Source organism: Gambusia affinis, linkage group LG05 (genome assembly GCF_019740435.1).
Source record: "Gambusia affinis linkage group LG05, SWU_Gaff_1.0, whole genome shotgun sequence".
Lineage (NCBI taxonomy): Eukaryota > Metazoa > Chordata > Actinopteri > Cyprinodontiformes > Poeciliidae > Gambusia > Gambusia affinis.
The window spans coordinates 12,716,345-12,729,377 of record NC_057872.1 but is presented as its reverse complement, the minus strand read 5'-3'; the positions used below and the strand labels follow the sequence as shown (position 1 = coordinate 12,729,377).

At 40.6% G+C, this 13,033-nt stretch overlaps 2 protein-coding genes across 3 annotated transcripts; one reads left to right on the top strand and one right to left on the bottom strand.

Moving 5' to 3' along the window:
• The first annotated feature begins 2,228 nt into the window (after window positions 1-2,228).
• On the top strand, window positions 2,229-3,552 carry nr0b2a (nuclear receptor subfamily 0, group B, member 2a). The gene is made up of 2 exons (XM_044116479.1): window positions 2,229-2,862; window positions 2,977-3,552. The coding sequence occupies exons 1-2, from the start codon at window positions 2,328-2,330 to the stop codon at window positions 3,222-3,224; spliced, it is 783 nt and encodes a 260-aa protein (XP_043972414.1). The 5' UTR covers window positions 2,229-2,327; the 3' UTR covers window positions 3,225-3,552.
• A 2,407-nt stretch (window positions 3,553-5,959) lies between these two features.
• kdf1a (keratinocyte differentiation factor 1a) lies at window positions 5,960-11,953 on the bottom strand. 2 transcript variants are annotated; one of them, XM_044116478.1, is made up of 4 exons: window positions 11,532-11,953; window positions 9,228-10,276; window positions 8,754-8,828; window positions 5,960-6,325 (listed from the first exon to the last, which is right to left on the bottom strand). In XM_044116478.1, the coding sequence occupies exons 2-4, from the start codon at window positions 10,255-10,257 to the stop codon at window positions 6,240-6,242; spliced, it is 1,191 nt and encodes a 396-aa protein (XP_043972413.1). In that variant the 5' UTR covers window positions 10,258-10,276; window positions 11,532-11,953; the 3' UTR covers window positions 5,960-6,239. The 2 variants fall into 2 exon arrangements, with proteins under 2 accessions (XP_043972413.1, XP_043972412.1); XM_044116477.1 differs by lacking the exon at window positions 5,960-6,325 and having other exon boundaries at window positions 8,760-10,276.
• Window positions 11,954-13,033: the final 1,080 nt, after the last annotated feature.

The following is a 13,033-nucleotide window of genomic DNA, read 5'->3' as shown; positions in this document are numbered from 1 at the left end:
AAAGAACCAGGAGAACTAATAACAATTAACTAATTAACTAGTTATTAATGAGGGGAGAAAACAAGGCCAAAGGAAACGAGATGGGGGGGAAGAAAGCCGAACATAATAAAACCGTACACAGAAAGAAACACAAATCTAAAAAGACACAACCAAAACACAAACAATAAGACTGACTGAGCCAAGACAAGGAATAAGATAAAACGGAAATGAACAAGAAACTAAAAGAAAGAATAACTAAAACTAAATGTCCAAACACCTAAGAATCATAGCAATACCTGATTTAATAATTAGTTTTATATTTAGCTAATTTTGCATTAAAAATAACTAAATGTAAAATAAAAATTAAAAGCAGCTGAACAATGTCCATTTACAAAGTTGTCATTGATCGAAGTGTAAATGTGAAAACAGCCTAACAGCAGCTTCCACTCACCACGTAGCAGGTAGAAGGCTAACATTATCTGAAGTCAACAAACCTTCAGTGGAAAGCCAACATCATTGACACAACCCATCCTTGGTATTACATAGCAATACCAAAGATCAGTGAAGTTTGATCAGGTTGTGGAAAACTTTAATAAATAAATAAATAAATAAATAAATAAATAAATAAATAAATAAATTTATTAGTTTTTAAATTTACATTTATCAAGATTACTAAGCCTTACATGGGAACGCTCCGGTGACATCACCGCTTTAAAGTTTCTGATAGATTAATTCACAGCACAGTTAGACCAAGGCACACCTGTTTTTGTTATTTAAGGCAACACTTGAAACTCACTGTTTCTTTTGAGAAATCAATGTACAATCAAAACGCCAGGATTTTAGGAAAGAAAACTGTGAACCTCCGGTTCGTTATGGGTGGAATTTACAGAAGAATGAAGGCTTCATCTGTTCAGCGGTTCATCTTCAGACTGTTCAGGGACCTTTGAAACCCAGAAATACGCTTTGTTTTGTGTGTGAAAAAAATACAAGCAAAATATCTCGTGAATCTGATGAGAGAATAATCAGCACGGGCTGAAATGCCGCTCAGAGAGAAAGAGGTTAGTACTCTAAAAGCAACAAGAAAAGCCATGCATTTTACAAAATCACTCAAGAACACGCCCTGTGGTGGAGGGGAGCATAATTCCAACATGATTCCAGGGAAACATAAAGTGTTTGACCCATGAATCAGGCATTTAGGAAAGAGAATAATTTGAGGAATTGTGACTGATCTGAAACAGTCAAAGTTTTGTCTGATGTCATTTTTTAAAATATAGTATCATCTGGGGTGTTTAGCATTATATTCTGAATTTCTCCCACCATTGGACTCTTCCTTCACTTCATAATAATGCCAACTATTAGTCAGTTGTATTTGCCTTTGGCTCTATGTATCACTGTTGCACTGCGCAGTATCTAGAAAGAGAAGAGAGATGAAAGAAAAGAGTCAAACCCACAGCTGACTAACAGATGGGATGCATGCTGAGCGTCTCTTAATTTTACATTTAGATACCTCAAAAACTACTGGACAATTTGATCTCATTTGACATGTCAACAAGCTCTCTCTTATTATTTGAAGTGGAAGTTATGTCCTTAAGAGGGAAAGGAATCAGCAAAAACTGTTTTTTTTTCTCCCCCTTTTCGACCTATTTCTGCTGCTCTGGCAGGTTTTTTTTTTTTTTTTAGCCATTTTCATGAATTTTGCAGGTGTGTAAACGTTCGATTTAACGCCTCCTGGGATTTCACTTGACATGATGGCGTTTCCGCTGGAAGCTGCAACAACTCCTGATTTCCACCTTTCTCAAAACAAGTCTGAAAAATTCCCCGGTTGCTTCCAGATTAAATGTTTATTTAGATAAAAGGGCACTTAATGAGGACATAATGCAAAAGGCCACTGGCCCCATTTTTATTTTATTTTTTTTTTGGTGCTCTGGCCTCCTTCCAGCCCCACAGGTGTTAAGGTGGCGGGTGCAGTGACACAGTGGGAGGCTGATTACCTCTGCAGTCCTTGGTAGCTTGGTACTGCCTGGGTTAATGACACCGGCTTTCAGATAAGGCCAATCCCTCATGATGTCCATGTGTTACTCCAGCAGCTACTTTTCATTGAGAAAAGCGTTATCTGGTTCCCAGGGTTGTTCTAGCAGTCACCTGGCAGAGCGCATGGTTGTTTTTCACATAGAGTGTATTGACATTTCAAGGTCCAACAAGGAGGCGGGAGGCGGCGAGGGTGGCTTTATAAGTAAAGGCAGACAGGAGGAAGCAGTAACACTCAGCAGCTCAGGCAGAGAGAGAGAGAGAGAGAGAGAGAGCGCAGACTGTTCACCCGAAGAGACCAAACATCCTGGTCAGAAAAGATGGACAGCAGGTGTGACTGCTCCAACAGCGGCGACAGGCTTTTGAATCCTATCCTCTACAACATCTTGAGCCAAATGGATAAGGGCGGCCCGAGCCAAGACACCTTCCACCACAGCTCGGCTCCTCACAGGTGCAACTGCGAGGTGCGAAGGACAGTGTGCTTGGTTAGACCCTCGGAGGTCTGCAAGGAGGCCTCCGCGGTCCTGGTCAAAACCGTGCACTTCATGAGAAACTTACCGGCCTTCAAGCAGCTGCCGCCGGGTGACCAGTACGCCCTTCTCAAAAGCTGCTGGGCACCGCTCTTCATTCTGGGTCTGGCCCAGGAGCATGTGAACTTCGACGTGACGGACGTGCCGGCCGACAGCATGCTGAAAAAGATCCTCCTGAATCGCCAGGAGAGTCCGGAGACGGAGAGGGAGCAGCCCACCATGGCGGGCGTCAGCAAGCTGAGGTGTTGTCTGAAAAAGTTTTGGAGCTTGGATTTGAGCCCGAAGGAGTACGCGTATCTGAAAGGGACCACGATATTTAATCCAGGTAGGCACTCACTGGAGTTAGTCACTTTCAAGTATGCAAAAAAACAACAACAAACAAACACACAAAAAAGTACATGATTCCTAAAAAAAATATTCCCTTTTATTTTAACAACAGATGTGCCAGAGTTACAGGCAGGCCTGTTTGTAGAGGGGCTGCAGCAGGAAGCTCAGCACGCCCTGAGCGAGGTGGTCCAGCTCCTACATCCGGGCCACCAGGAGCGCTTCGCTCGGATCCTCCTCACAGCCTCCATGCTGCAGGGCATCACACCCAGCCTCATCACCGAGCTCTTCTTCCGGCCTGTGATTGGCCAGGCCAACCTGCTGGAGCTGCTGGTCGACATGCTCTTCTGCAGAAATCCGTAGCTGTCCTTCAATCTGCAAAGCGATCATCTGTTTGTTTGTTTTTTATTATTACAGCCCTTCAATGCTGCAACCCCACCCCCCAAAATAATAATAAAAAAAAAAAAAAAATCGGCAAGAGAAACAGTTATTTTTCTACACGGGATTAGGACCTGCTTCCATTTTTCAAGAAGCTGAGGTCACTTTAGTCCAGACTAAGCAGAAATCCTCCACTAAAAAGAAAGCGTTGTCTTTCCACAGTATACTTGACCTTTTCTGTTGCCTCGTTGTTGTATATAAATGTTGTTTGCTTCAAATGAAGACTTGAAATAAATATATTTTTGTACATGAATTCACTAGTGACGCTCATTGGTTGCCATGACACCCTCACTCCTTTCACTCTGAGATCCATCATTTCTGGCATGTTGAGCTCAACTATTGCGCAACAAAAACGTTTTAAAATTCTTCTGAGTGTGTCCAAAAGCACAAATCTGAACGTTTTCACGCCACTTCTTTAGATCATCTGGAAAAATTGTAACAAATTAAAACTGTAAGATTCAGGGTACATTACCCTGCAAAATTAATCACCCCACTTGAAACCACATGCTATAACCATAAATTTCAGTGTGACAAAACAACACAAAGTAATGCATATTTATGAAGAGGAAAGAAAGTAATATGTGGTCTTTTATGTTAGTTGCTCATAAAAAAAAAACGCAAAAAGTGTGACATGAATTTGTACATCCTTTCAAAAACATCTGGAAATTTGTTTGAGGCGACAAGATTCCAAGACGATTTGCACAAGACTGAACGTTTCCTGCACTCTTCTCTGCAGAACAGCTCAAAAGTTTTAAAAAAGTTCAAATCTGTGAACATCACGTCATCTTTTTAAAGTCTTGCAATATATTCTTAACTGGACAATTAGGTCTAGACTTTGACAGCACCAGTCTAACACATGAATATGCTGTGATATAAACCATTCTATCACAGCTGAGTGTTTAGGATCATCGTCTGACTGGAGGGTGAACCTCTGCCCCAGTTGCGAGTCTTTCGCAGCCTCAGTAACATGTTTTCTGTAGATGGGTTTATTCAGGTTGGTGAGTTGCGTTAGTTTACCACAGATATTTTGGCCTCTGCTGACCAAAGCTGCTTCTTCTGTGTCTGCTCTGTCTCCTGCATGGCTTGTGACAAAAAACAAACGGAGCTACTTATGGTTTTCTTCTTGCCGAATTTGTATATTGAAGGGTATTGTATGAAAAGGGGGGGGCTGAATGCAAAGTGCACTTTTCGGATTTTAAATGTTAAATAATGAAAACCTCCTACTATTTTCCTTCCACTTCACAATAATGCACGTGGTTATTGATGCAACTTTAACAATGGTCCTGTGTCTCCCTCTCATGGAAAATGATGGAATCGTTTTGTTTTTTTTTTGTCCCAGTAAGTAGCTTCCTGAAAATCGCTCTTTAATTTACTCTCCTTCTGAACAATGTCAACTTTTTTTTCCCCTCCTCAATTTAATCCGCGAAAGTAAGGAACGACGTGTAACAGTCGACAGGAAAACACGGTCGTAAAAAAAACCTCAACAGTGTGAATGCTGTGATTTATAAGGAACAGGCCTACTTAGTCCTTACTCATCTCACTGTTTGGTATGCAAGTTGTGAAACTGTGTGTCTTTACATGACAACCTGTGCAGGTAAAACAGGAATGTGCCGGTGGGGGCAGTGAGCCAGAGGAAACGGGGTTATGCAGGAAAACTGCAACACCAACAGAAGGGGAAAAAAGAAAGAAAGAAAAAAAAAAGCCTGAAAAGCTTGAATTCAGACACAAAAAACAGAGATAATTACATGTTGTGTTTAAGCTTTGTGGAGCAAGCATTGCTTCTACATGACAACCGAAAGCTCTTCTCATCTGCTTCCAAAGGAAATCAAAAGAATGTTCTGGAGCAGTTTTATTATGCAGTCCGAAAGATGTGCTGTTTTACAACACAAGACGCAAAATGGTTCTAAGTACCAGCAGCTAACAGATTTAGCCTTAGATTTACTTATTTTTTTGGCCTCGATCATAATAGAACAACAGGATCTAAAATTTCCGGAACGAAAAAAAGTATCGCCACCAAACATAATCGGGACGGATTCGTGAAATCGGGTTGGTTTTTCGTGCTCCGTCTTCATTTTGCAATAAATGACAAAGACAAACCCCCTGGATTTTATTTCCCTTGAGTCAGAACCAGCCAAACGAGTTCCGTCTTTTGCTGAGGGCGGAAAAACCCTGCCTGCTGCAACACTGACCTCGGGGAGGTGAGCCTGACAACAATCCCAGAGATGAAGAAAAAGTGGGCCAGGGAGAAAACTTTACCGAAACATTTGTCGACGTAGGGAAAGAAACGCTGAAACTGAGGAAGTTGTTACGAGCAGATTTCGGTTTGATCTTCATTTTACAATGCGTTGCCGATATTAGAAAGGCAGCATGTATTGGATGTCACCAACGCGTTTAGTAAAACAAAAGGCTTAAAAAGAATGCCTGAAATTTTTATTTTGTTCAAAACATGAATTGTTGTATCACATATATAGAAAAAAAAACAAAACAAAACCAAAAGGTTAAAGAGCAACATTGACTTAATATGTACATCAAAATATGGCTTTTCACAATACAGTCTGCAGGTGAAACAAACCAAAGAGTCCCTCAGCAATCGAGCGAAATGGTGGGAGACATTAAGCTGTACATGCAAGGTAAGACAACTTGTATAAACAAAAACAAAGACAAGAATGAGGACGGTCTAAACCTCAAACACTGCGTTGATAAAAAAAAGCAAAAAGAAAAACAAAAAACTGACATCCCTCTGCCATGAGAAAATGACAAAATATTAGCAAAAAAGCTCCTCTTTTGGTCGTTTTTAAAGGAAAGATGAAAAAATATTTCGACCAATGTAAGGAGAACTCTACCCATGTAGGATAAAGGTGCTCTGCTCAGTAACAGTACCAATGAAAAGAGGCTACATGATTTGTCAGCATATAGACGTTTGATTCTCTGCGTAGCGTTTCAAATCAGCAGAGGAGCTCCTGAAGAGTTTGTCCCGGTGTCGTGCTGGTAGGGAGAGTAGGCTGTGGAAGTGCTGGAGGAATATGCTAGAAGAGAAAGTAAGGGAGGGGGGGGGGGGAGAAATTAATACAGAGTGGATTCCCTGAACATTTCCACTTATTTTCAAAGCACAAATTTCAACTTATTGTATTTTGATTTTATGTGATAAATGAACAGAGTAGAGCAAAGCTGTGAAGCAGAGGAGAAATGGCACTTTGTTCAAAAACAATTCCACATAGAAAAGCCAATAGTATTCAACTCCACAAAGTTGTACACAACCACACACAGCATTATTCTGTATTCTGCCTCCAGAGACTGAGATTTTGGGTCGTCTTTGTAAAATAGTCCAAGTTCCATCAGACTGGGTGAAAAGCAAGTTAAGTTTTGCCATAAACTCACGCTTCGATTTAACAACAACTGTGCTTTGATCTAAACTATTTCCTGGACTTTAACGTGTTAATTTTGATTGATTAACGACAGTTTTTAAATGTGTTAAAAATGTTAATGTAATTAATGGAGTTTCTTTTAAAGTTTTTTATTTCAAAAGCGGCATAGGTTCAAGCAGAACCTACGCATTGGTGTGTTTCTTGTACGCCCATAAATCTGACGCCCAAGTGACATCAGCAAACAACAGCGATGGCTTCTCTTGGCCCACTGTAGGTTACACTTTGCTTTTACAAAAACTGTCAGACGCTGTACGACAAAAAAACATTTGCCCATCAGCAAAAAAAAAACAAAACAAAAAAACAAACAGCAGCACTCACAGACAACCAATGGTAAGGTCAGCATCCTCGCTCAACATTTCAGAGGAAATTTTTTTCCTTCGAAGGAGTTATACGAATGATCAGAGCTTTTTGAAACACTTGAAAACTGAGTAGCTATAATAACACTTTGCCCCAATCCAAAGGCTGAATACACTAAATAATGGATGATAAACAATATCTTTGTTGTGGAGATCATTTAAAAAAATTTACCAGCAAAATTGGGGTTTGAATAGAGAATGTTGCTTAGTTTGTCCATATGTGATTGTCAAGTCAAACTTGATTAATTACTTACAGACCCTACAATTAACTTGTTTAACATTTTTAATTAAGTTAATTTTAATCTGTTCCAAACTATTCCACTGTAGCTTTGACTGAATTGACCCAGACATTATTTACTATTGTTGACAGGCCCACCAATGTGTCACAACCTTTCCCTAATAAATTGTCCATCAGCTGTGAAGAACCTTAAATACTCGCCTTTAGATGGAGAACTATAAACACATAATAAGTAATAAATAAATTCTAATCAAAAATATATAACACATCTTGGGCTCCTCAAGGCTCCATTCCTCAACATCTGCATAACCCTCTGAACTCAGGGGGTGGGCTTCTACAACATCTAGAATTTCTGTGCTGATCACACATAACTTTTTATTTTTATGCCCCCACTTTGTCGTCATTTAATAAAGTCACTGAATCAGTACACAACCAAACTCCACTGATCTACTGAACACAGAACAAGCAAAAAAAAAAAACCACCAAAAAAACCATGTGTCATAATTGAAATCTGAATCCACTTACAATTTATTACTAAATCAGCTAAACTTGTCCTTCAGGTTTTGAACCTGTAAAGCTCCCCCAGACCTAGTTCTCTTCTTAATGCTATTCTTGACCAGATTATACATTTGAGGACATTGGATATACTTTTAGCTGCATCCATTTAGCTTCCCTGCATCCCAACAGCATGGTGTTTCCATGAACCACTTTATCACATATAACCCACAACGGTTTGTGACAAAGCAAATGTTCAAAAGTTATGAATACTTCAGCAGCCATTGTATACTAGCACCAAAGGGTTAAGGGGCACCGAGTTTAACCCAAGCCGCTGATCCATTCCCAGGACTCACTGTGAAAGTTATGGAAACACAATGTGCTGTACCCTCATTCAAAGACATGAAACAGGACACCCAGTCCCTTCAGCAACCTCTTCACATAAGAGTGAGGAGGGAGGGGGAAAAAAGTGCCTGTTGCACTGTAATCCATTTGTAACCCGAGTTGTTTGCTAAAATGACATAATAAATCAGGGGACATGTATTTAATGTGGCTTAATCTGCTGCTTAAGCAGATTGTGTAGCATGACTGCAGAGCTGGAGGGGGGGAGCTTTTCACTGGTTGAGAATTGTAATATGTGAAGAAAAGGGCAGGAATGCAGCACTTTGCTAGGTAAGGTGAGGTGTGTTACTGAAAAAAAAAAAACGAGGGAGAAGTTGAGAAGATGCCTACAGCTGCAGTGGCCACAATGGGTCCCACAGACTGGGGGAAATTATCCCTCTAAGATCAGAACAGTAAGAAACTAAGAGGGAATAACTTTAGATCCTGATAGCTTTAATTCCTTCGGTGTTTTTAACACCCCCTCCAAAAAACAAACGGAAAAAAGAAAAAGTCACACAAGTGTCTATGCGCTGGTGGAAAATTCCCCAAATGTACTCACTTCTTGAGCCGTATTGTCTCATTTGCCTCGCCAGCTCGTCTGACGGCGTTTGCTCAGACACTTTCACCTCTGGAACTGCGAAGGGAAACCAGATGGACACAATGAAGACAAGCGGACAGGGTGCCACCACCAGCGTTGTTATGAGTTTAAGAGGTAGAAATAATCTGGTCATTTGCTACTTCAGTGTTTTGGCAAAACATGCGTACATGTTTCAACTTGCCCCAGATTAACTGATTGCAAATAGGCCATTGCCTGGAAAATGTCTAGTGTGTTGAGGCTTACAACTCTGAGCTCAACAAAGACTGCAAGGTTCCAACAGACTATGAGTCACTGGGAGACGACGGGTCAGATGTTTCCAATATTTGGTATTCTGCAACCTCCGGGCTGCAAAATACCTAAATGAATCATAAATCTTTGCAGCATTTTTTTTTTTATATACAACTACAACAAAAACATGTGTTGCCATTTTCTTACAATCACTGCTCATGAAGGTTTGGGTCATGGTCTCGTTGCCGCTATCGGGCAGAGTCCCGTCGTTCCTGCCGTTAGGACGCTGCCCCGTCGACTGGTGGCTGGCCTTCTTCTTGGCCTTCCTCGTGCTGATGCGGATGACCCCGTGCACCAGCTTGCACTCAGCCTCCTGCTCCTCCAGGTTGTAGTTCTGGGCAATGTCGTGGATAAGGTCGCTTATCTCGTTCGTCTTGCGGGAGAACGAGGAATCGGACGTACACTTGGCGAGCTCTACGATCTGATGGAAGGCGTACAGCTCCAAGAGCTTCTTGTTGATAAGAGAGTCAACGTCTGTGCTGTCGCACGGGTCGTCCAAGTCGTAGCAGTCGTTGGACAGGAGGCTGGTGTTGCTGATGGGTCTCTGGCTTTCCCCTTTTGCGGGAGGACGGGTCCGTTTGGAAGGATTCACTGGATAATATACAATCTCGCCTCTAAAACGAACGTCTTGGTAACGAAAACTTTCGTTGGCGGGTAACCTGGCAGATTTGGTGGGCTTGCCGGGCTCCATGGAGACACCACAGGTCGGGTTGGTCAGAGCCATGCCGTTAGAAGGCTCACCGCCTGATTTGGGTGGGTGGTCTGTTGAGCTCTCGTTAACGGGCAGAGAGGGCTCTCGGCTGCCACAACAGCCACAATTGAGCATACGGCAGAGCAAGGCCTTGCAGCCACTCCAGCCCATAGAGGGGCAGGAGCCACATGAGGGCCTGCTGGCCGGCGCGCTGTCAGCCGACCCTGGAATAAATCCTATAGTCTCTGAGCCTCGGGCCGTGCCGTTTCGCGGGTATCTTCTACTGGGGCCATTCTTGCTATCCGAATGCCGGGGGTGGTCGTTGTGGTGCTCGCGGAAATGTTCCCCATGAAGGTCCCTGAGGTCAGGTAAGCCCGTGCTCTCCCGGTATATAGTTCGACTTGGTTTGTGGTTGCCCTGAGAGGTGGAGGTGTGCTGCTTTGAGTGGCGGGACGTCTGGGGAGCCCCTGAGCTGTGGCCAGGCATGGCTCAAAACGCCCGGGGCCTGCAGAGGGGAAGGGAGCCATGCAAGTTAGTGGACATTACTACTTTATATAAATGAAACAGACCTGCAGAGAAAAACACTTTAGAGCAGAACGTCAATCTCCTTCTATATTTGTGCTTTGATCTAACAGAAATACTAAATGTGTTGATACTCTACGTAACCAAAGCAGTTTGTTTATTTAAACACTGCATTTTGATTTGAATACAACCAACTTTGATTTCATCATGAATAAACAATGTATTGTTTTATTTATGTTTGATGGTTAATGTTATTGGGTTTTAACATTTTTATGTTTTTGCTTGTTTTGTTTTACTTTGTTCGTACCGGTCTGGTGAAGCCATTATGTTTTCTTAATTATGCATTTTGAACAATATTTAGTCTTTTATATTCTATATTTTTCAATTGCAGTTTTAAAGTACTCTGAATATGATTAACTTAATGTAATATATTTGATGTTTTTGATTTCATTATATGAAAATGTCATTTTATTTACTTTTTTGATCGTATTGCATTTCAGGTTTTTTTGTTTTGTTTTTGAAACTCTTTAAATTTATTAGAAAATGCTTTTTTAATAATAATAATAATTAAAAAAAGCATTTTTTATTAAATGCTTTTTATGTATTATTGCAATGTGGTCAAAGGGCATTACTTTGCATATTAGATTTTTGGTTTTAATATGATTTTTTTTTAAAAAAGTCATGTTTTTATTAGATTCTACTGTACTTTTAAATTCATCTTAACAGTTAAAGTCTCTTTTTACTTTTATACTTGTTTATATTGTATTGCATATTATATAACTACTTTTCATTACAAATTAAACAAATGCTTTATTTGCGGTTATGTATAAGTAAGCTGTCGTGTTTATGTGTGTATTTTACATTATTTTTATATATATGTATATATGAGAGATGCTTCTAGATAGTTCCCCTAGTTCTACCTTTCATTCTGGTTCTCTAATTAATATGATCTATTTTTATTAGCTTAGCACTTTCTGGTTGTTTGCATGCTTTCTTCCACTGTTTTGCACTTTTATGTATGCAATAACTCATTTTATTTGAAGAATAAAACTCCAGAGCTTTCAGAGATCTGATAAATTAAGGAGTTAAAAAAAAATCCGATATGAATACAACAGGGTGCGCTGATTGCTGCCTTCACAGAAGATTTTGGGGTGTTCCCTTTAGGTCCAGACTACCTGTGCAATCAGCCCCCTTTATACGTAACTGCTCCTCATTTCACTTGCAAAGCTTCCACTTACCGCATAAGCAGAAACACTTGTGGTTGTGCTCGCTGGTGAGAGAACCGCGGAAGTCTCACACCGACGCAGCTCCTGCTGCTAGCGCCTCAAACTGGGACGAAGTGTCGACAGGACCGGGGACTTCCAGGTGAGTTCCTGTTTCGTCCAACAAGCGAGGATGAAACAGTCGAAGCTCGGAGTCCGGCGCCGCCACCGAACAAGATCACCCAGCACATCCAAACAGTCTCTTCTGGTCAAAAAAAAAAAGAAAAAAAAAAAAAGGAAAAAGCGAGTCCCCGGAGCTGCCGAGCGTTTCCCAGTACTTGGCTATCACCTGCGGCTACAGCTAATACCGCAGCAGGGGACCCACCCACAGGTGCGTGCTGACGTCACCTGAGGCGGATGTTTAGGTACAGAGCAAAAAAAAAAAGAAAAAAAAAAAAGGGTCAAATGACAAAAAAAGGAGGTTAACGCAACAATAAATTTCACAAAAAATAACATAAAAACAAAGAAACAAAAAAATGTGTAACCTCTATTTACGCTATATAAATGGTTCTTATGAACATTTATTATAAAAAGCAAAATGATCCAAGATGAGTATTGCGACCAATGTTGTGGTTGCAGACGACGTGGTACATAAACACCACTGTCTGATACGAAATTATAATGGCTTACAGTCAACACATATTTGCAAAATAGCCAAAAAAATCTTTTTTGTTATCTCCTTTTCTGAAAAATAAAATAAAAGATTCAATTAATATAACTTCAAAGCCAAATTAATATAATTTTGGCCATTGCAGTCAAATCTTTGTTTAATCCTTTAGTTTAGAGGGTTAAAGGAGACACAGTCAAGTTTATAGCGAAGGGAAATGGACAGGCCTAGCTTACGGTCATCTTCACTTCACAGACACACACACACACACACACACACACCTACATACACACACACACACACACACACACACACACACACACACACTCAGCAGTCACTCAGTGTGTGCTTTGAAGGAAAACGCGGCGTCAATTTCTGTATGAAATATCCAAAGTTTCTACCTGGAAAGTAGGCTATGTGTAAATCTTTTGTTCAACCCTGATCAGAGTATCTTTAAAAGACGTCAGTGTGAGCTGCATTTCCTTCAAGTTCATTTCGAAAAGCCCAGCATTGGTAAGTAAAAAAGAAAAAAAAACAACAACAGAAATGTATACCACCTTCATGAGAGAAGGGTTTATCTAAATTCACAACACTAGCTTGGAGTGTTTTTCTTTATCCAGGACGAAAATTGTTCACCTACTTGAGCCACAGAACAATTGCTTAAACTTGCTTGCAAAGAGGAAAAAATCAAAACTTAAACACACTAAAAATTATGGTTTTAAAGTGAAAAATGTGAGGAAATAAAGTTGTATAAAAACTTTTGAGAGGGAGGGGATTGTATAAAAGTGATAGAAACACCAGTTAATGACGGACGCTTTATAGAGGCCATCAGTGTTGCAATTATCCATCCTACTGTTGAATACCGATACTG

What these genes read in the sequence shown, in the direction of transcription:
- nr0b2a (XM_044116479.1), top strand. Translation starts at nt 2,328, where the DNA reads ATGGACAGCAGGTGTGACTGCTCCAACAGCGGCGACAGGCTTTTGAAT. An exon ending in GACCACGATATTTAATCCAG is followed by an intron (nt 2,863 to 2,976) that starts GTAGGCACTCAC and finishes TTTTAACAACAG; the next exon opens with ATGTGCCAGAGTTACAGGCA.
- kdf1a (XM_044116477.1), bottom strand. Translation starts at nt 10,257, where the DNA reads ATGCCTGGCCACAGCTCAGGGGCTCCCCAGACGTCCCGCCACTCAAAG.